The sequence below is a fragment of the Abramis brama genome (genome assembly GCF_963993115.1).
Source record: "Abramis brama genome assembly, chromosome: 10".
NCBI classification, from domain to species: Eukaryota; Metazoa; Chordata; class Actinopteri; order Cypriniformes; family Leuciscidae; genus Abramis; species Abramis brama.
This window is the reverse complement of record NC_139972.1, coordinates 38822369-38846028: the sequence shown is the minus strand read 5'-3', so window position 1 is coordinate 38846028 and position 23660 is coordinate 38822369. Positions and strand designations below refer to the sequence as shown.

General features: G+C 39.2%; 1 protein-coding gene across 1 annotated transcript in view; it reads right to left on the bottom strand.

The window, feature by feature from the left end:
• The window catches only part of LOC311090672 (ferroxidase HEPHL1-like), a 31189-nt gene extending 7908 nt beyond the window's left edge, over positions 1–23281 (bottom strand). Inside the window, exons 1-17 of the mRNA XM_084126106.1 lie at positions 22749–23281; positions 22180–22424; positions 20463–20675; positions 20085–20273; positions 19211–19465; positions 15713–15881; positions 14344–14483; positions 13659–13790; positions 13142–13347; positions 12615–12765; positions 12283–12495; positions 6727–6934; positions 6325–6464; positions 3836–3964; positions 3638–3744; positions 2901–3120; positions 2567–2706 (exon numbers count right to left, since the gene is read on the bottom strand). Coding sequence (XP_083982232.1) covers positions 2567–2706; positions 2901–3120; positions 3638–3744; positions 3836–3964; positions 6325–6464; positions 6727–6934; positions 12283–12495; positions 12615–12765; positions 13142–13347; positions 13659–13790; positions 14344–14483; positions 15713–15881; positions 19211–19465; positions 20085–20273; positions 20463–20675; positions 22180–22424; positions 22749–22894 — 3003 coding nt within the window. The 5' untranslated portion in view covers positions 22895–23281. The remainder of the gene's footprint in view (positions 1–2566; positions 2707–2900; positions 3121–3637; positions 3745–3835; positions 3965–6324; positions 6465–6726; positions 6935–12282; positions 12496–12614; positions 12766–13141; positions 13348–13658; positions 13791–14343; positions 14484–15712; positions 15882–19210; positions 19466–20084; positions 20274–20462; positions 20676–22179; positions 22425–22748) is intronic.
• Between the last annotated feature and the right edge of the window lie 379 nt (positions 23282–23660).

The following is a 23660-nucleotide window of genomic DNA, read 5'->3' as shown; positions in this document are numbered from 1 at the left end:
GCATGGTGGGGGTTAGAAATGCTAAGAATAAGGCCCAGTCCACATGTACACGGGTATTTTTATAAAATTAGTTTTTCCTCCTTTGTTTCAAAAATCTTGTTCACATGAAAACGCAAAAAAAAACCAAAAAAACCGCTATAGAGCCTGACCGTAAAAACACATTGGCCAATCAGAAGCCTGAAAAAAGGTTATTACCAGTTCTGGTAGGCTAACATGTTGCCATAAGCAGTAACCTGCGTAGTATTGCATTCGGATGCCTCTGTTCCACAGTATGATAGGAGAACTGTGCATGTATCTGTATACATGTTATAAGCCCTGTTAGCACAGTTATTAGCAGCAATATTTTGGCTATGTCCGCCATTGCACAGACTCGCCTAATGTAAACAAAGGAGATAGCGGTGCAAAATCTGACGTCAAACAAAGAAGATAACAGCGTGCACTCCGAAATCACAAGCCAAAATCTCCGGTTTCACCGGCTACACGACAACACTGCAACCAGTGTTTCTGAAAATCTTCACCCTGGCAGGAGTTTTTAAAAAGGTTCGGTCCAGTGACCAGATACTGCACTTGTGTGTGGACAAACGGCCAAACCGAATAGAAAAAGCTGCGGTTTTGAAAATACCTGTGTTCATGTGGACAGGGCCTAAGTATTGCCACCCATCTGCCACTGTTCTGTCAGTGGCACTGCCGCAAGGAGAGCTGTATATAAATGTAAACAGTGTTTCTTAGGGTGCTTTCACACTTCAGATTAGAATATATTCAGATTCGATTGCCTGGTCCGAACCCAATTTCGATTGCGAAACTGCCCCCTGCCCCTTGCCCCTTGCCCCTTGCCCCCTGCCCCCTGCCCCCTGCCCCTTGCCCCCTGCCCCTTGCCCCCTGCCCCCTGCCCCCTGCCCCTTGCCCCCTGCCCCTTGTCCCATGCCCCTTGCCCCATGCCCCTTGCCCCTTGCCCCCTGCCCCTTGTCCCATGCCCCTTGTCCCATGCCCCATGCCCCTTGCCCCCTGCCCCCTGCCCCTTGCCCCCTGCCCCCTGCCCCCTGCCCCCTGCCCCTTGCCCCCTGCCCCTTGTCCCATGCCCCTTGCCCCATGCCCCTTGCCCCTTGCCCCCTGCCCCTTGTCCCATGCCCCTTGTCCCATGCCCCATGCCCCTTGCCCCCTGCCCCCTGCCCCTTGCCCCCTGCCCCTTGCCCCCTGCCCCTTGCCCCCTGCCCCCCGCCCCCCCTGCCCCTTGGCCCCCCTTCCCCTTGCCCCATGCCCCTTGCCCCATGCCCCTTGCCCCATGCCCCATGCCCCATGCCCCTTGCCCCATGCCCCTTGCCCCATGCCCCTTGCCCCTTGCCCCATGCCCCTTGCCCCATGCCCCTTGCCCCATGCCCCATGCCCCTTGCCCCATGCCCCATGCCCCTTGCCCCATGCCCCATGCCCCTTGCCCCATGCCCCATGCCCCTTGCCCCATGCCCCATGCCCCTTGCCCCATGCCCCATGCCCCATGCCCCTTGCCCCATGCCCCTTGCCCCATGCCCCTTGCCCCATGCCCCTTGCCCCTTGCCCCTTGCCCCTTGCCCCATGCCCCATGCCCCATGCCCCTTGCCCCCACTGGACCAAACCATGGAGCGTTTGTGTCATCAAAGCAGCAGTTGTTTACCCCGTTGCTTGGTAACAATGGCGCAGGAGAAGGTGGCAAAATGCATAGCTCACCTCACTTACATATTTTTGTTTTCGAACCATTGGTTTTGTTTCCAAAGCTTCAGTACATCACGGCACTTGCGTCTATCTGCCGCAAATGTAATGCAAATGCTCTAAACCACGCTGAAGGCGAGCAGAAATGAGGTATACAGCTCTCTGCTTACAGTAAGCCAGTCACGCTCGCCAGGAAAGTGAGTGAAACACACAACACACATTTTTATCAATCATACGTTACTAATAGTGGTTCACTTCTGTGATTTAGTATGACTGTGTTCATATCAGCAGCGATTCACATGAACCGTACTCCAGATCACACTTTTTAGCGGATTTTTTTTACCTGATCATGGAAGCATGTATGGCAACTAGAATATCAGTGTCACGTAAGAAACTAATCTTAATCAAGTATTTCCCTTTAAAATTATACATCATGTTTATTAATCACATATATATTATTTCAATGGATGTATTATTCATATGAAGTTAATTTTACATTTTACATATTCAGATCAGGGTGAATAAAAAATGTGTTTGACATCTCAGAGTTTACAGGTATTTCTGTTCTGATGTGTGAATCTTAACAGCAAAAATACTTGTGTGAAGAGCAAATGTGGTAAATTTACTGGAAAATACAATCTGATGAAAATGCAAAATTACCAGATTTAATGTATGAAGGCTGCTACTGTCATAGCGCCCTGGATATTGAAATATTGCTTCTTTTTAAATGATTTTTAAACAGTAAAATTATTGATTTGAGGTGTCTATGAGGAAATGCAGTTCACATATTTATGGACATGAATGTATATGTCATGCCATAAATTTAAAAGCAATAGACGCTTGCTTTACGTTGGTGTCGATACACCTCATGCCATGTATATACCTTGTAAATGAAGCTCTGGCCATGGAAATGCACAGTGTGCATGTCCACTTCGTTCCCCAGTCCTAACAAATACCACTCGGTCTTGTCTTTCTCTGTCATATTTAACCCATGTAGGTTAGCATACATCTTTCCATTAATACCTGTGGAAGAGAAAAAGAGTTTTAAGTTCTACAAAAAAATCTGAATGTACCACGTATTTCTCTCTTGCAACACATATTAATGACACACACACACTCTCTCTCTCTCTCTCTCTCTCTCTCTCTCTCTCTCTCTCTCTCTCTCTCTCTCTCTCTCTCTCTCTCTCGCACACACACACACACACACACACACTTACCATGCATTTTGTTGCTCTCCATAAAGTGCTCACTATATTTGTCAAATCCGTCTGGCTTAAGGTACAATTTTATGTTTTCATCCAGGTAGTGGGACTCATTTTCATCAAACACCATGAAAAGGAGGGCAAACTCTTTATTAACATCTTTTCTCCGTCTTTCAGTGTCCAGGGTTCCTTTACGGCACACTATCAGTGGACCCACCAAACCGCTCATCAGGTCCTGAAGGACATTCACATAGTACATCTGTAAATCTTCAATCATACTGTAAAACCTCACATTATCATGTTTACTTATTGCTTTCATAACATTCTTCCAAGTAAGATCTGATTTATTTACATGCAATACACATACAAATGCAACATTTTCGTTAAAACTAAACAATAAAGGTTTTGTTTGTTAACATTAGTTTACTACATTAGTTTACATGATCAATAAACAATTATTCTACAGCATTTATTAATCTTAGTTAATGTTAATCTCAACAGATTTAAGATCAAAATAAGTATCTGTTAACATTAGTTAATGCACTAAACTAAAATAAACAACATTTTTATTAACGCATATTAACAAAGGTTAATCAATGCTTTAAAAATATAATGTTGATTGATAATTCATATTAGCTAATGCATTAACGACCTTATTTTAAAATGTTACCAATTTTTCATACTTGGTGTATGTAAAACGCCTGCAATGTGCTTGCAATGTATAATGTATAGATTATGTATGTGTTTTATACCTCAACAAAGCTGACAGAAGAGTAGTAGGCAAACGTTATACAGTTTGAATCATTGCGACCCGGACCTGATCGTTTTGGAATGGTCCAGTTGTATGTCAGCACCTGACCTATAACACACATAACGCACATACAAATATACTATTCTCTCCTGCACACATAATAAGACAAATTTGACAATTTTTTGTATTATAAACAAACCTGGAGGAACACCATTTTGATGGGGTTCACTGGTCTTCACTCCATGGGCATGAACAGAATATGGCCTGCTGGCTTTGTTTTTAAACACAACCTGAATCCTCTCACCAACCTCAGCTCTAAGGATGGGTCCTGCGAATACAGCAAGGGTCACTACAGAACCACACAGGTAAAGAGCTAAAACAAAGAGACCTGCTATATCAATGCTAATTATTTATGTAACACTGATCTATGAATGCATCACTGATGCTTAGTATTGCAACAGCAACAAATTGCACCTCCTACACACACACATACACACACATACATACATACATACATACATACATACATATATATGAGTACACCCCTCACATTTTAGTATATCTTCTCAAGGGACAATACTATAGAAATGAAACTTGTATATATTTTAGAGAAGTCGTTGTGCTGCTTTGCAGAAGCTGGCTTCAAAAGACAGATGCATGAGTGCTGCCAGCATTGCTTTAGAGGTTGCAGAAGTGGAAGGTCAGCGTGTTAGTGCTCAGACCATATGCCACACACTGCAACAAGTCTGTTTCACAAGAAAGCCCACAAACAGTTTGCTGAAAGCAACCTATCCAAGAGCATGAATTACTGAAACCATGTCCTGTGGTCTGATGAGACTAAGATAAACTTGTTTGGCTCAGAGGGTGTCCAGAATGTGTGGTGATGCCCTGGTGAGGAGTACCAAGAAAATTGTGTCTTGCCTACAGTCCAGTATGGTGGTGGTAGCATCATGGTCAGGGGTTGCACAAGTGCTACTGGTACTGGGGAGTTGAGCTTCATTGAGGGAAACATGGATTCCAACATGTACTGTGACATTCTGCAGCAGAACATGATGCCCTCCCTTCAGAAACTGGGCCGAACGGCATGATAACTACCCCAAACACACCGCCAAGATGACAACTGCCTTGCTGAGGAAGCTGAAGGTGATGGAGTGGCCAAGGATGTCTCCAGACCTGAACCCTATTGAGCACCTGTGGGGCGTCCTCAAGCGGAAGGTGGAGAAGCGCCATGTGTCTAACAGCCATCAGCTCCGTGATGTCATTATGGAGGAGTGGAAGAGGATCCCAGCAACAACCTGTGCAGCTCTGGTGAACTCGATGCCCGGGATTAAGGCAGTGCTAGATAACAATGGTGCTCACACAAAATATTGACACTTTGGACACAGTTCTGACATGTTCACTTAGGGTGTACTCACTTTTGTTGCCAGCTATTTTGACAATAATGACTGTATGCTGAGTTATTTTCAGAGGACAGTAAATATATACTGCTATACAAGCAGCACAACGACTTCTCTAAAATATATCCAAGTTTCATTTCTATAGTATTGTCCCTTGAGATGATATACTAAAATGTTTGCTCTAGGGCTGTACTCACTTTTATTATATATAATAAAAGTGCGAATTTATGGAATGAAACTGAATATATGGAATGAAAGTGCAAATTTGACAGTACTTAATGAATAATGTATAGCTAGTTATATCCTTGTTATCAGACTGATATTCCTGATCAGATGAAATAGCTGGTCATACTCCAAATAACACAGACAATTTGGAGTCTAAATCCCGTCATCTCGAGGATCATATTTTCAATATTTCAACATTCTTAATGCTTATGAGTAATCGTGTTCATCAAAATGTTGCTGAAAACATTATGCATCATTATCAAAGAAATGTATGAATCTCTTAGGGAGATGTTAGCTGAAATAGCACTCCAGGTAGAAGCTGATATACAAGTGCATGGTATGCACCTGTGGAGTGCACATTCTGCATCACTTGTAGATAGGGGCTTCTGTGGGCGCTCCCTGTGAGGTGGAATGCATGTTTCTTTCTGCATTTATGTTTGCCTGATAAGCAGGAATTTCCAGACCTGTGAGGTTCACGGCATTCAGTCTTCCGTGATGAAATAGTGAATGAATTTCTTCATTAGTAGAACTGCACTGAATAAAGTTACCAGTGTTTCCAAAGTACATGCATTACTGTAGCTCATCATTACTTAGGATTTCTGCTACTTTGCCAGTTTCATTCCATATATTCAAGTTTCATTCAATATTCAGAGTACCATTCCATATATTCAGCATTTGATTCCATATATTCAGAAATGGATTCCTTATATACAGTTTCTTTCAATATATTCAGAGTTTCATTCCATATTTTCAGAATTTCTTTCCTTATATTCAGAGTTTCATTCCATATATTCAGTTTCATTCCATATATTCAGAATTTATTTCGTTATATTCAGTTTCATTCCATATATTCAGTTTCATTCCATATATTCAGAATTTCTTTCCTTATATTCAGAGTTTCATTCCATATATTCATAGTTTCATTCCATATATTGCAATCTTTATAATATAAATACAATAATTTCTTGAACTTTTGAAAAACACGTTTCAAAATCGACTTTTTAAAAAAAAATCTTAAGGAGTGTTGTCAGAGAAAAAGGAGTTTATAAAGTCAGATGTGCCATACCCATTATCCCCAAGTGCTCCTCATCTGGACGCCTGGTCTTCTTTGTGGTAAATGTTCCATCTGTGTATTCACGAAACACCACCTTCTTATATTCAGCACCAATCAGATTTTTTGATTGGTTTAGGTAAATACTTCCAGGGCTGAGTAAAGAAGGACAGAAAATGAGAGAGAGAGAAAAAAAAGAAAGACAGAAAAGATAATGTGTGCATGAATGTGTAAACAAGGTAACAGTAAATAGGTAAAACTGTGTGGCTAGCTGTGTGTGAAATAGAGGGTCTCAAGCACGAGACTTGACTCTTCTCAGTCAAGCCTCACTTGAAGTGTTAATCTTAACCCTAATGTTTCATTTTAGAGCTCAATTTATGTGTAAGAACAAATATGCACATATGTTTGTGGGTATACCTATCCTCCAGTGTAGCATTGTGTTTCTCTAGTTCCCATGTTCGGTTTGGTGCATAATTCCAGAAAACTTCCTCTGCTGCTATATAGTACTGCACTGTGGAGGTGAAGCGCTCTTGTACAGGAGTCGTTGAACATGTCTTCACTCTGTAATGCTGACGCATGCCCGACTTGTAGTGATCAGTTGTACGACAGCTCAGCTCAAACTCGCCTGGAGTAAAAGTGCATACTTATGAGCAAATGTTTACTGTCAAAAATAATGTATTTTGCTTATATCTTTTAATTATTTAAGAAAACAACAAGCTTTTCAGACATTACAAGACCAAGCAACTGTGTATCAAAGCATAGAACTGGGATAATCTTCCCTAATTTTGATAAAACCATTGTCGTGCCAAATCCTACATCCCCTTGGACCCCAAGAGGTCCATAGGGGTTCGTAATGCCTGATCTAAATGCCTTATGTAGCTGATCAAATAAATCATAAATCATGATTAAACAGTTCTTCAAAGTGGATAATGCAGTGTGTTTAATATAGTTTGTTTAATATAGTTTGTCTGGATATTACATTGGTGTGAACAATATTTTTTTCTGATGTGATGCCTCAAAAACATTTAATCATCATTACACAATTCACATATACATACCTACATCTCATTAAATAAATTAAAAAAAAAAATAATAATAATAATAATTATCACTACAATTTTCATCCTTTATAGGCTATTTATCTATGTTCAGGAACTTTTATCAGATCTCTCCAACGGATACATATTTCATATTAGAAATGTAAGCAAGGTCCATCACACCTATGTGCTTTCGAAATATGAACCAGTATTAACAATTCTGTGTTGCACATATGCTGTGCTGTAGACAGTAACAAATAAATAACAAATATACTATTTTCTATTTGCAGGTGTGTGGGAGGTCATCAATACTGAATCCTTTGTCTGTAGCCCATTTGCTAAGTATAAAAATATGTCCCGCAGACAAAGCTTTCAGTTTTACTGGATTTACTAAACAGGGCAAATTAGCGTGACCATAAACACACTGATGGGAGTGGAAAGTTCTGCTGATGATGTCAATGTGCAAATAAAAACACATAACAAAGACACAGCAGCTCATTTCCATAATGACCAACGCAATCTACCAAGAGCAGCACAAATTAGCGTAGGGTCGCAAACAAGCAGCAGATGATAACCAGGTGCGGGTAATCTACTAACAACACAGACGCAGCAAATTAAAAATAATATGACTTGGCAAATCATATGTTTGAATAACGTATTCATCTGGCATTCCAAATGAATGAACACGAGTTGAGAAAATGAGCTCCTTCTACCACATGTATTCATATTTTGGTTGAAAATGAAAGTCAGGTTGACGTCTAAACCCAACGTTTGTTTGGCGTCAAGCTCCAACGTCAGACAGATGTTGAATTTTGGTTGGAATAAGCACCGCAAAAAAATGTGACATGCATGGCAGCGCATTAAATCTGTGAAGATCTCAGCAGAGGAGGAGTAAACAACTCCACAGACAGCATTACCAGCTTCACTTATTACTAACCAGATTTACTTTATTTAATTTCCGTTTTAATGAAATCAATAGTTGAATTTTAAAGTCACCATGATGGTGGTTAGCGTTTGCTTTAGTTGGGCTCTTGACCCTTGACTTTTTAGTATAAAATTTTCTCTGGCTGCTATAATTGTGTGTTTATAAAGCACATTTATTGTGGCAAAAAAGCCATGAGAAAATGAGATCAGGTGATGTTGGCTGTTTATTGATGATGAAGTCATCATCATGTAATTGTCTGATTCCCTGATCTTATTCAGAGTTTAATGTTTTGATTATATTGGACTTGTGTTTTTAATGTTGTTTTTTGATAGAAGCCATTTAATTTTACAGCATGAGAGCAATGTTGTTTATCAAATAATATAAAGGATTTTAAAAACATTTAGTGCATTAAACTTTTTCCTCTACATTATTACTTAGCCATCAAGAATCAGTGTATGACTCTCAACAAAGGTGACAATCAGTCAAATGCTTCATGCTGCAGTGCATGCTGGGTACCACCAATCAAAACCCATATCTCCCAGCATGCATTGCAACATTAATAAATTATGCAGCTGGATTTTTTGTAGCTTGTTTCATGCTCAGAGTTGATCTGATTATCTGGATATTTTGTTTGATTGTCACCATTGTTGAGATTCATATGCTGTTTCTTGATGTCTGTGTGCGTCTAAGTAATGGCATAGATGAAAGATTTTTGTGCACTAAATAGTTTTTAAAAACTAAGTATATTTTTTGATAAACAACACTGCTAGATATGCTGTAGAATCAAATTACTTCTATTATGAATAAAACAATATTAACACCACAAGTCCTATATAATCAAAGCGTTAGACACTGAATAAGATCAGGGATTCAGGCAATTACATGATGATATCGTCGTCTTCATCAATAAACAGCCAACATCACCTGATCTAATTTTCTCATGGCTTTTTTAGCTACAACAACTGTGCTTTATAAACACACAATTATAGCAGTCAACCCGACTTTCATTTTCAACCAAAATCCAACGTCTGACCGACATTGTAGTCTATATCCTGTGCCTGCTGGGCTGCTTTCTCTAAGCAGCAACTATAGCAGCAAGTCAAACAGTAATGGTGTAAAAACTAGTAAATTGACTACGCAAACTTTAGTAAATCAGGTTGCATGATTTATTTAGTAGTGAGCTGCACATTCCAGGACCCAGTTTTATGGCCAGGCCCCTCTCTGACTGCAACAGTGGAGAAAGGATTGGTACATTTTGGTTCGACCTTGGTGGACTTGCACAAACTAATGTCACATGACATCAGATAAAGATGCAAGGACAAATGACAGACACCTCTATGTTATCCTATCCGAGCATTCCAAAACATGAATATTTTCATAACAACATAAGCCACTTACAATCAAGAAAGTTATCAACATAACTGATATTCAAAATGGTAAGCAAGCGCTGCTTTGTTTACATTTCATATATCTGCTTATACACTATTTTGCCAAAGGTTTTGGGACACCCATCCAAATCATTGGATTCAGGTGTTTCTATCACTTCCATGGCCACAGTTGTATAACATCAAGCACTAGGCATGCAGACGCTTCTACAAACATTTGTGAAAGAATGGTTCACTCTCAGGAGCTCAGTGAATTTAAGCGTGGTACCGTGATAGGTTGCCACCTGTGCAGTAAGTCTGTTCGTAAAATTTCCTTACTACTAGATATTCCACGGTCAACTGTTAGTGGTATTATAACAAAGTGGAAGCAATTGGGAACAACAGCAACTCAGCCACGAAGTGGTTGGCCACGCAAAATCACAGAGCGGGTCAGCCAAGTGCCAAGTGTAAAGTTTGGTGGAGGGGGGATTATGGTGTGGGGTTGTTTTTCAGGGGTTGGGCTTGGCACCTTAGTTCCAGTGAAAGGAACTCTTAATGCTTCAGCATACTAAGACATTTTGGACAATTTCATGCTCCCAACTTTGTGGGAACAGTTTGGGGATTCCTGTTCCAACATGACTACACACCAGTGCACAAAGCAAGGTCCATAAAAACATGAATGAGCAAGTTTGATGTTTGGATGTTTTCCCATGACAATACTTTTTATCTACCGGCCCCCCAGACCAAACTCAGTATTTATTTCAGAGTTGCATGATCTTCTTACAACAATGTGCACTACCGCTGCCAACATTGTAACACTTGGAGATCTTAATGTTCATCCCACATAGCTGACCGCAACCCGATAGAACAGCTTTGGGATGAATTAGAGCGGAGAATGCGAGCCAGGTCTTCTCTTCCAACATCAGTGCCTGACCTCACAAATGCGCTTCTAGAAGAATCGTCAAAAATTCCCATAAACACACTCCTAAACCTTGTGGAAAGCCTTCCCAGAAGGGTTGAAGCTGTTATAGCATGCTTGTTTCGGTTTCAAGGATATCTGTTTCGGTTTCTCCTTTTGAATGACGAATAAAGACTATTGATACCTGCTGATATAGACAGTTAAGTTCTTATACGCATGTACTCCTAACGCACATGCCAGTTTGCAGTCGGCTGTAGTCTGTGCTATGCGTTCAAGCACAGCTTCTTGGTCCAGACACAGCCAACGCAAGGCGACAACAGTGTCGGTTTTCGTCGTCGCTTGTTCTTTAAAGTCGGTTTGGTGTGCCCCAGGCTTAACAAAGCATACACATAGCACACTAACATATTTCTTCAACTCAAATCCCTTAAGCAAGTTTCATTAATTAGGTCATCCGGAACCACTTCACTTATACCATGATGTATTTTGTTACATCGAAAGATGAACAGTGTCTACGCTGATATTAGTCTCTGTCTGTATCACTCTTATCCCAAGGTAAACAAATGGCTCGTTTCCATCGAGCGGTACGGTACAGTACAGTACAATACGATTCAGGATGGTAAACCTTGATCCGACTTGCATTTCCACCGCCAACAGTACCCTTCCTTGATAGGCGTGGTGTATGCCAGAAAGTCGTGATCGATGTCATTCTCATGCGAAGAAGAAAGCGACAGAGTAAACAACAATGGAGGACATACAGCAGATCTTATTCTTGCTTCTCAGCATGTGGCTGCTTGTCACAAGAAGAAGAAAAAAAACATTTGTTGCAACGGTATTGAGTTTCAACTGTATATTAAAAAATGGTGCCTTGTGTTGTCATTCCCCAGCACACACAAGTGACGATTCTCTGTCAGCAAATTAACATTCTGCAGTGAGTCTAGCTCCACCCTTTAGGGACCGGACTACTGTGCTTGGTACCCCAACAGAAGGGTCCCAAAAAAGTGGTTTGGTACGGTTCAGTTCGGTATTTTGGTACCATTCAAAACTTCTGACAATTGAAACGGAAATAATTGCATACCATACTGTACTGTACTGTACTGTACTGCACGGTGGAAACGAGCCAATAGACAGTCTGATCTGTATCCAGGCCAGATGTTGGATTTGCACCCAGCCCAGAAAATACCACAACACGATACTTTTCGGTCAGCAAAGACCTAATCTACTAATTGGCAACAAACGTAACTACAACATTGCAGGTCTGTAATTTCATTACCATCAAATTACCAAGTAAATATGTATAGATTTTATTTATTTCCACTTTTTCCTCCAGTAATGTACCTTATGTTTTCATGTCTTCCTTGTTGCAAATACTTGCATTCCTGTGGCATTTTGAAAAGCCTTTACATTTTGTGTTATTGTTATTTCTGTTGTTGTTGTTCTCTCTTCTTTGAAATCATCAGTGAACTAAACGAGTTAAACTAAAACTTGCTAACTAAAAAAAAGAAAAAAACATTGCAGAGTCTGTTCTGGAAATGACCTACGCAAGTAAAAAAAAATTCAGAACATTCTGGGAACACAAAAATCGCTGGTTTAGGATCTGGCACAACACCGAAATCATTATTAGCATTACAAGCGACGTATCAAAGCCAATCACACCTTCCATAGCTTGAGCATAATGGATAAGCATTGACACACCAACACATCCCTGATATAAAAAGCGCTGTGACTTACCATTGTTGTCAGGTGTCATGCTAACAGTCACTGTGGTATGTGGGAAAATGCTGAGAGTGTCACGGTTCATCCCATCGCGCTGAAATGTGTTACCCTGAAAGTAGATACCATGGATATCCACCTCTGTGCCCAAGCCTAGTGTGTGCCACACAACATGTTCCCCGTTACACAACTCCAGGCCAGGCAGGTTTCCATACATGAAGCCATTTACCGCTGAGAAGAAACACAAACATTCTTAATACTGCCAGGAAATAAACTTGTATATTCACATAGTGAGGAAGTGAAAGTACATGATTGTGTGATTAAACACACACAAACACATATATGCATACCATGCATCCTATTGCTCTCCTGAAACTCATCATTATTTGGATCTGAATCAACACTGCCAAACGTTTCAATGTTCTGTTCCAGGTACCAACTTTCATTCTCATCCATCACAGAGAATAGCAGGAAAAACTCGTGCTGAATTTTGTCCGCATGCTAAAGGAACACACCCAAAACATGGAAACACACACACACACAAAAAATATATAGGTTATTATATTGAACCTAATTATTCTAGTATTAAAAGTAACTAGTTTCAAACACATCCGATATCTGTATCATAGCTATTAAACCTAAATGACCAATGTAACATAATATCCCACATTAGCTGTGTCGTGCACAACCCTGTTATGATTTTCTGCTTATGCTAAAAACACAATTAAATATGACTTTTCAATTTTTGCACAAACTACAGTGTAGATGCCATTCTTCAAACAATCAAACCTATACTGTAAGAAAAAATCTAACAAATTAAATATTTGTGGAAAGTACCATATTTTCTGTATTGGCCTACAGTATGTGAGTTTGTTACCTGATGCCCACTTCCATCAAGAACACCTTTATTGCACACTTGTATGGGCCCAAATAAACCAGAGTTAGTGTCACGAACAGGATCAACAGCGGAGTAGTACAAGTATGAAAGACAAGGTGGATCATCGGCAGAGGGACCTTCAATAACTCTCCAGTGATAGGTGAATCGTTTACCAGGAGCCACAGAGGCTCCATCTTTCTGAGTACCTGTGGAGGAAACAATAATAAATAAATACATTTAAAAAAAATAAAAATGCTTTCCCTTCATTATTTATGCTATGTATTTTTTTATATTTTAGCCAAATATTATGCAATGTGTGTATTATACTATTATTCTTTGTGTTCAGTTTCAAAATGAAATTCTCAACAAAGAGCTAAAGCAATGGTAAGCATTTTACCAAAGGCCCTTTTTTGGATGAATGCCCCTCTACTTTGCTCTTAGCACCCCAGTTGAGAACCCCTAGCTTGAAGGTCTACATGATTATCTGTGTGTACACCTGTAGCTGTATATGACTTACCATCCTGATACATTGCTCCTTCATAGGCCTTCTCATAATGCAAACCATGTGGCTGAATGCTATAGTTATGAGTAGCTTTATTAAGGAATGTCACAATGATAACATCACCAGTCTCTGCTCTGATGACAGGACCTAGGGTGGGGGTGGGTGGAGAGATAACAGATCACTTACCATCTTCACAACAGAATGTTTAAACTATATTAATATAACTGTGCTTCATGAAACTGAAAAGCACTCATGCATTGTAGCATGGCACCAGCTCTACGGCATTTTACTAGAACTCTTTATCATAAACTTTAAAGTCAGCAAGAAATCAAAAGTTACCACATTTATTTTCTTTATTAATGTCACTGGTCTTATTGTTAATGATTCATTTGTGCATGTTTTTTGTTGTTGTTGTTTTATTTTTACTTTTTTTAATTCTTTAATCAAAACTTGCTATTACTGTGATATTCCTGTGCCGTATTGCAGGTAAGTGATTTACATTGAAATGCCCTAGCTCACTTTTCACAATCCAATTAACAAGCGATGTATAAGTCAAAGTCCTGCCCTACATTTTAAAAAAAAACTCACAAAAACATCATAATGTGGCTAAGTAAGTAACTTCCATTTAATGCATACTTTAAAATATTATCAAAGACATATCAGTGTTCATACACATATAAGACAAAAGTAAGGATTTTACCCAGAATTCCAAGATGCTCATCTGAGCCCACAATATGTGTTTTGGTATTAAATGTTTCATCAGTATATGAAATGTATCTGGCCTTGCGGTAAGTTCCACCCAGTTTACCACCATCACGACTGAAGTACGGCTCAGAGTCACTGCAGGAAAAGAAAGACATTAACACGCTAATCCAATGACGACATTAACACTTATATTATAGAAAAATAAATGCAAAATTAAACTTCAAATAAGAGTCAATATCAGGTAGGAACCATTAGCCACAATTATATCTATGATAATTACATTAATGACATCTTTGAATCTCTGTGTACCTTCAAAGGCTTCAAAAACAAGGTCAGTTGAGATATATTAAAGGCCCACTGAAGAGCCTTGGAACGCGCAGCTTTGTATGATGTGTTGATGTAATTTACACTGAAACAGGAAGCTAAGGCGGGACATATTGAATTGCCCCTCCCCCTTTTCAAATAGCCAATAGCGTTTAGTTTACCTTACAGACTGCAAGTCATACTTGACAGCACCATGGAAGCGAATCTGAACACAACACGTTGGATTCAATAGTAGAGGTGTGAATATATTCTACCTATTTCATTCTTAACCAACGTACAGTTGGAAAACTGAGTAAAACTCAAGCGTTTGAGCAGCTGAACACACATCTCTGACCCATATTGCTCTGTGACGCATCAATGGTTGCTTTGTCCAGGTTGTGTTTATAGCATAGGGGGCGTAGCTTTAGATTCTAGAGAGCATTTGATTGGACAGAGGATGTTATGAGAAGCTGAAGTCGTCAGTGATGTTATTAAAATCATTGATCTATTTTAGCGGAAGTGAGCGACTGTAAGATTTTAATGCTTATATCTCCTAAATGCAAATTTTGTTATTGTTTGGAACACACCAGCTTATTCATAACATTAAGGCTAACATATTCATACTAAAAGCTAAAAAACTTAAATTTTGATTTCAGCGGGCTTTAAAGGTAAAGCGAATAAACCGAGAGTAGACTTTTATCTTAACTTTAAAATCCAGTGTACTGTAGAAGAGATTACACCAAATGGATGTTAAATGGTGTTCTTCTCCTAAATCTTTCTGTTTGCAACATTGTCTGTGTTCAAATTAATAGTGGCAAAAGTTTATCCAATCAGAATATATTCCCTGACATTTACAAGCAAAGCGTGAGTCTGACCTTCACCCCTTAAAACTCCCTCAGCAATACAAATGATTAGAATCTAATTTCAGATGGTCAGATTCATCATCCAATTCTGCTTTTACCTGGTAGGTGTGTAATCTTTCAAATATATAATTGCCAAGCCTTTGTAGTGGGACTTGTGTTACTCAATCATGCATTAAGTGTCTCCAAATCTGTTTCTACCTGTCTTGTGTTGTAAGTGTTTCATTTTCCATGTAGTTCATTCCTGAAGGGGCGTAGTTCCAGTCCATCTCTTCAGCAGCAATGTAGAAACGTCTCTCAGTGCCAGGGGCTTCTGCTGGAGAGGTCGCTGACCCACAGGTCGAGACCTCATAGAAACCCTGCATACCTGCTACTCACAAGTAGAGACCATAAAAAAGAGAGATTCAGAAATCTTGAAAATAAAACTGTACTTGCTTTCTTAAATATTTTAAAGGGGTCATATAATGGTACATGCACTTTTACAAGCTGATTGTACTGAAATGTGTGTTGGCAGTGCCTGTACACAAGTGATAGGGTTGGGAGCAGGCTTCACTCTATGTTTTTTTGGATTTTCAGAGTGCTGGCCTTATATAACACATATGAAACAAAGTAAAGAGGCCGCACTATGCATATAAAACGTTTATTTTGCACAAACGCGTTTCGGCGTGTGCCTTCTTCAGTGTGAAGAACACTGAAGAAGGCACACGCCGAAACGCGTTTGTGCAAAATAAACGTTTTATATGCATAGTGCCTGTACACAACCATCAGAAAATGATAAAAATCCATCCAGTGTTTTTTTTTTTAATCTTCTTATATGTTTCCTCCTGTCTCAAATCAAGCTGTTCGATTTTGTGATGTCACAAAATCGACGCCCCTCCCACGATTGTTGATTGACAGCAGCGTTTGAACACAGACCCGCCCTCGCGCCCTCGTGAGCGAGCTGTCAATCATAGCACGCGCCGACTGGCGCGGTCACTGTTGATACGCTGGAGCACTGAGCAGAATGGCGTCTAAGCGATTGTGGTGTTCTGTTCTTGGGTGTAATAAGGAACACAGCAGTCATATTGATGATGTTCCTAAATCCGAACCGCTGAAGACGCAGTGGCTGAGTTTGTTTTCGAAAGGAATATTCCCCACGATCAACGTCAATGCTTTCATGTTTGCGCGAATCATTTCACACACCAGACTGCTTTACAAACGAGGGTCAGTTTAAAGCTGGTTATTTGCTAAGAAGCTGCTCCTGAAAAAAGGATCTGTACCAACTACAGTATTCATGTTCCTGCTGAACCGCCAGAAGAACTGAAGTGAGTGTAACGTTTTATTAACCTTTATATTAATCTTTGCAAATAGCTTGCACGCTTCACGATGAATGCGGCTATTTTTACACTCAGGTACATTACGGCATGTTTTCTATGTACGACGTTATCAATATAATTCATAATCCCACGTTTATAATGAACAAGGCGTTATGGTTATTGTGTTATTGTGTTACAAACGGTGTCCGCACAGAACAAAGGGGCGGGGTGAGCAAAGCTCATTATCATTTAAAGACACATGCACTTAAACGGCGTGCTGAAAACAGAGCTGTTTTTGACCAGGTAAAATGAGTGTTTTCTTACAATACTAATGAGAATTTTTAATTAAAGTATATTACAAACTTTTAATTTAGACCCTAAAGAATCATATTAGCTTGTACAAAAATGACATTATATGTATGTATGTATGTAGTATGTAGTCTCTGCGACACTAATGGCACCTAATGGAATCACAAAAATAAATCATATTTTGCAAATGACTCTTTTGCATGCTCAAACATCACAATCGCAGCTCTTCTGGTTGCTTATAAAGTCATCACTCAACAGTAGATTACTTTCGATAAAAGGTCCAACACGCTATGTGTCATGAGTAAGTAAATAAGTAAAAAAAAAAAAGTGATGGTTCTGAGTAAAATCAACCTAGGGTCCTTTGCACCATGACCTCGAGCCAAACACCCCCCAGAAGCCTTTTTTCCCTTGGTTGAACATTATTAAAGTTAGAGCTTATTTAGAGAAATCAGCCGGATGGCTTAGTGCAGGCGCTAATGGATCCAAGGATGCATCTTGTAAATTACCCCACTAATAATGCCCAGAATGGTACCAAACTTCTACAGTAGTACAAATAGGTTCTGTACTCATAAAAAAGGCATTGGAAAGTTTGTAAGTACATCAGGAGTTTATTTAAATAACACTTGCCTGACGGCTCATGCTACCGCTAACCCGGACGTCGAGGTCACTTCCGTGATTTGGGAAAAGCGCGTAAAAGTCCTGGCAGAAAGCGATGCATAAGGATGTAGTGTAACGACGAATTATTATAATAATAATAATCAGCCATCCGGCTGATATCTCTAAATAAGCTCTAACTTTAATAATGTTCAACCAAGGGAAAAAAGGCTTCTGGAGGGTGTTTGGCTCGGGGTCATGGTGCAAAGGACCCTAGGTTGATTTTACTACGAATTGTATTGAAACATCCATTGTAGTGCGTTGTTCGCTTTGACATGTTCATGATCTGTTTAATCTTTGAAGGTTTAAATGCAGTGAAATTTGGCTTGCACTCCTGTAACCGAAAAGCTGAATGTCTTTTCCCATGTTACACATCAGCCATTGTCCCACACCGGCCAAACAGCCTCTGGCTCCGCCTGCTACAGAACTCTCGCTATTGGTTGAGCTGGAAAGATAAAAGGCTTGCTCGACTTGAACCGGCACTGCACAGACCGATCGGATCGGAGCGAAAATGCAGTGGAGTAACACATATGCATTGTGTTTTGTAAATATAAATAAATGAGCCTAGATAATATTTCACAAATAAATACAAACCATCCTACAAATTGCATGTAACCTTTGAACAAAGACCAAATCTATTGCATACAAATGCATATCTGTCTGTTATGATTGTGAGACACTTGGCTTTTTATGAGATCTCTCAGCTCTAGTTTCTCACAAATGTGTCCAGGCAGATTTTCTCACAAATGCAGTTGAGCAACTTCCTCTTCTAAAACAGTAAATGTATCTCCAAAGCAGATCGAGTTTTTTTGCTAGTCGAGTTTTCTTTTGCAAAGCAGACCGAGTTTGTTTGCAAAATGATGAATTTGTTTGTTTAATTATGGCACAATATTAAATCCATAGAACAAACCTATTGAAAGATCTGAGGTGACTCTCTGAATGTTTAGATGGTGCCAGGGAGGATCTATCTTAACACTTTTGGGGGAGATAAACTCCACTTGCAGAGATAAGTTCATCAAAATTTTTGTACCACTTTAAATTCAATCAAGATGAAGATAACAGAGTTGAAACTCTCAGAAAAGTAATTAAAATTGCAATTATTGTGTAAGTTACATTCATGGATTCAAAGTTGTTGTTATGACATAAACACAATGATACATTTTATTTAACAGTGTAGCAATCAAAATTATAAACAGTCAATTATAAAATCTTCTTCAAGTAACTAAAACAATGTGTCAACAACATGGAAGAAATTGGCAGAAAGATAAAACAAGTGTCAGTAAAAAACTGGTGCAGCAAAACTGAACACTATACCACTCATAGTCATCAAAGCAAAACCAAAAGTGATCATACACTGATTAGACAAAACCAATGCTTCCAAAAAAGCAGGAACACATATGGGCTTAACACAGAGATGACAGAAAGACGGTAGAACACTTACCTTTTATATGATCGTTGACTTGGCAACTTAACAACCATTTTCCAGGTGTTCTCGGGATCATTGTTGCGGTGACAAAAGTCGCAGGAAACAGACTGAGAACATCTGTGCGGTGCATGCGATCCATGAGGGTGTGTCCATGGAAATAAGCGGAATGAATGTCCACTTCATTGCCAATGCCAAAGAGATGCCAAGATACAGGACGCCCAACACACACTTTCAGTGAAGGCAAATTGCCATAAACATATCCATTGATTGCTAATGGGAAAATACAAGAAAAAGTTGAACAAGTGACATCGAAGGAAAATAGGATATGAGATTACACGTTTTATAATTAGATACCAAAAAAAAACAATAATTCTGCATATTATTCACTAAAATAATAACATTTGATCCTTAGAAATTAAAATCACAAACAACTGCAATGGAATTTTAGAGTGCAGCCAACTTTGGATATCAAAAGGAAAACTAAACTTTTGTTCCAAAGTGGAGCAGAGACAAGAAGGTACTTTCCATGAAAATGTCAATCATGCGTCATCAGCTAAAACTTACATCATGAAATTTAATGTGCTAATCTAATACTCTTGGTAACAGACAAGGGTAGCTGTAACAATTTAATACTAAAGATTTCAATTTAAAGATTTCAGAATGAATCACTTATTTTTAACTGATTAACGGCTACAATGCAATCTAAGCCTCTTTGAGTTCAAATTGTCTACCAAACGCAAAAATCTAATTATTTAAGCTGATTTAAAAATTTTATTTAAATTTGTCTATGATAAAAAGAACATTCCTCAATAGAACACAAGGAGAAAAACCCAAATTGTTATGTATTGATGAAGTTAAAAGTTCAACCTTGAGAAATACTGAGACTTACAATGCATAAGGTTGGATTCTCTGAATTCCTCATCTGCGCTTTTCATAAATTCTTTTGTTTCATCTGGTTTAGAGCAAAATGTTTCAATATTCTCCTCCAAGTACCAGCTTAAGTTCTCATCCACCACACTGAACATCAAAATGTAATCTTCATCCACATCAGAGCGCTTATTGCTAGAGTTCAGAGTGCCTGAAATAAAAAGAGAAGACAAAATATAAGGAAAAGAATGAAATGAGATATAAAGAGTTAATCTAATGAGAATTGAATTGGGAGGGAGAAGTGTTGATGTTAAGAAGTAGTTGGTACTGTGAGATACTGTACAATCTTCTGTGGGTATTCCATGCATGAACAGTTTATCAGGGGTTGTGTGAACCTTACCTTTCTTGCAGGTGAGCAGAGCTCCGATAAGCCCTGATGCAATGTCTTTAGGTGCATCTCCATGTGAGTGGTAAATCCATGTGAGACAGCTGGCATCTGCTTCAGTGGGGCCGTACTCTGGTTTGACCTCCCAGGTGTACGTCCAGCTCTGACCTGGAGCCACCGCATCATCACTCTTATCACGACCAGAGGTGCCATCGGGATACAACGCTCCTAAAATACAGAGTAGTGAATTCAAGTAAGGCAAATGAGATTATCCAATCTGATTTATTCAATGAGTCCTACTGTGATTTGACAATAGGGGACATTTAATGGAATACAAGATTTTCTGTGCTCTTTTAATGTAAAAAGTTAAATGAACAGCAACTTTTCTCCATAGTCCACCCAGACTTTAAATGGAAGCTAAGATTATGCTAAATAGATCATGCAGAAATATTCATGGCACTGATATAACACTGACTACTAAAGTTTACATAATAATGCCTATTCAGCATTAAGTAACTTCCTTCACAGTCATGGAGAAATAATAAGACACTGTATAGTTGTACTTAAAGGGATGGTTAGCGGTAGCATTAGCCGTCAGGCAAGTGTTATTTAAATAAACTTCTGATGTACTTACAAACTTTCCAATCCCTCATTTTATGAGTACAGAACCTATTTGTACTACTGTAGAAGTTTGGCACCATTCTGGGCATTATTAGTGGGGTAATTTACAAGATACAAATTGGATCCATTAGCGCCTGCACTAAGCCATCCGGCTGATATCTCTAAATAAGCTCTAACTTTAATAATGTTCAACCAAGGGAAAAAAGGCTTCTGGGGGGTGTTTGGCTCGAGGTCATGGTGCAAAGGACCCTAGGTTCATTTTACTCCGAACCATCCTTTTAAGCTTATAACAATTTTAAAACTCAAAAAATTGAGTTGAAAGTTACAAATTGCTGCATGTATGTTAATTGGATAGAAACAAAAATGTTGTACCATGGTTATCTAATCACATAAAAGAGTTTGTTTGCATATCGGCATCTTTAAAAAGCATTTGTATAATGTACTCTTACAAAAGACATTCCATTACATACTTCACCAGCATTAAACCAAGGGCGTAGATTTGGTTTGAACATTAGGGGGGTTGAAGTTTGGGTATGCCTCCTGATGCCTCCTTTTCATGTGATCATGGTATAAATATTGGGGGGGTTGCAATGCATAGATTTAAATATTGGGGGGATTATCTCCCCCCCAACCCCCCCACAAATTACGCCCCTGCATTAAACCCAACATTAAAAAAGACGATGTATAAATATGAAATATATAAGTCACTCATCTGGTGAAAGTAAAAGCCTTTAATTAACTGGGTAAATCATTAAAACAATTAAAAAGTGCAGATCTACATGTTGTTGTTGTTCTATTTGATATCTTAGCACATATTTTAACAGTTTATTATTTCAGCTATAAAAGTGGTTGCTTCAGGTATAGCTGTTATTATAAAGATTCAATTTGTCATTTCTGTGAGTTGCCCTTTGAACTGCTCAGTACAAACTTGCATTTTGACACTTTGCTGCATATCTTTTCGTTTATTGCTCTGTTATTGATTTATGGGATGTATGTGTGTCAATAGACTCTAAATTGCTATCCTGACTCATAGATAAACAAAGACACAGCAAGATAAGCAGAAGGAAATGGATGAAGAAAGAATAAACTGATAGAGAGATAATTGTCCAACCTTCCGAATCCTTCTTATAGAACACTCCATGTGGGTGAAGAGAATAAGGTCTGCTTGCGAAGTTCTTCATATGCACCTCCACGACATCATCGACCTCAGCCCGTAAGATAGGTCCAAGGAAGCCAAGCCACGCAGGTTTTGGTATTTCTTGGGAATAAGTGTCATCGGTGTACTGTCTGTACACAGCCTTTTTGTAAACTCTTCCTATTCGGGTAGGGCCATTTGACAGAAAAACTGATGCGTGTCTGTTACAGAGAGAAAATCGAAAGTAAGTCGCTTAGTTTAAATGATAATTAGCTTAAATATACAATTGGGCTTGCTGTTATAAGGCCTTTACTGTGTACAGTTTAGGATCCATTTTAATAATAGCCTAATGCATGCTATCAGAATCATCATACATCACCATGCACTAACAAGCGTATTTATCCCCATATAAAAAAATAATACGTTGATTTTTTTGAAGCCTACAGTATTAAAATGTAAAAAAAGTAATGTAAAATGTGACCAATTAGGCCTACTGTCCTGTTTTACTATTACTGGTAAATAGATATGTCAACACATAAACTTACTCGTTTAGATCACTGTTGACAAGGTTTCCGCTGGGTGCGTAATCCCAGTCTTCCTCTCTTATGGCTATATAATATGTCCTCTTTGTACATTCGGCTCGCTGTAGCGCGATCACGACCGTCAGTAAAGAGCACAGCACAGACTTCATCGCTTATGGCTGAAACACACACACACACTCACACGTGTATAAATATCCGAGGCAGATCAGAAAGAGACGCACGTAAATGCCAGCGCGCGGAGATTTTTTTTTCCCGGCACTGAAACTATGTGATAGAGATCCACATACAAAGCGCGCTGCTAGGGTGAAATAATAACGAAACCGAAAGTTGGGCGTCAACTGCAGCAAAAACACATGATTCACCCTCCGTTAAAGAACCGGTTTCTCAATAGATGTGAAACTCGGCTGGCTTTCCTCTTAACAGAGCGCCTATTTAAACTAGCCAAGAGCGCTGACGTAGCGTACGTGCTGTAAAACAAACAAGCATTTGCTTCATTGGGCGCCGCGTTTTGAATCTACCGGACCATCGTTTGCTCTGTTTGTTTTACGCCACAGTTTAGTAAAAATATGATTCTGTATCACAATGATGAGAAACTTTCTCACAGTAATGACTTACTGTCTCATTATATTGAGAAACTTTCTCATATAACATTTAGTAATATGGGAGAGTGGGGTCAGATGAGATCAGCCAGTGGGTAAATTGACCCACTCCCTTTATCTTTGTAACCATACACTTGTATTGCCATGTGACCATTTTGAAAGCAGTTATCATTTCTGCCAGACTGTGATAAGGAGAAACTGGAGTGGAGAGACAAACGCACCCATTTACTTTAAAAACTGTTTTTGGCTTGTCAAAGCAACATTTTATCATAACAGATACATGGCTGTATCCTTAAGTTTTTCCTAACATTTCATA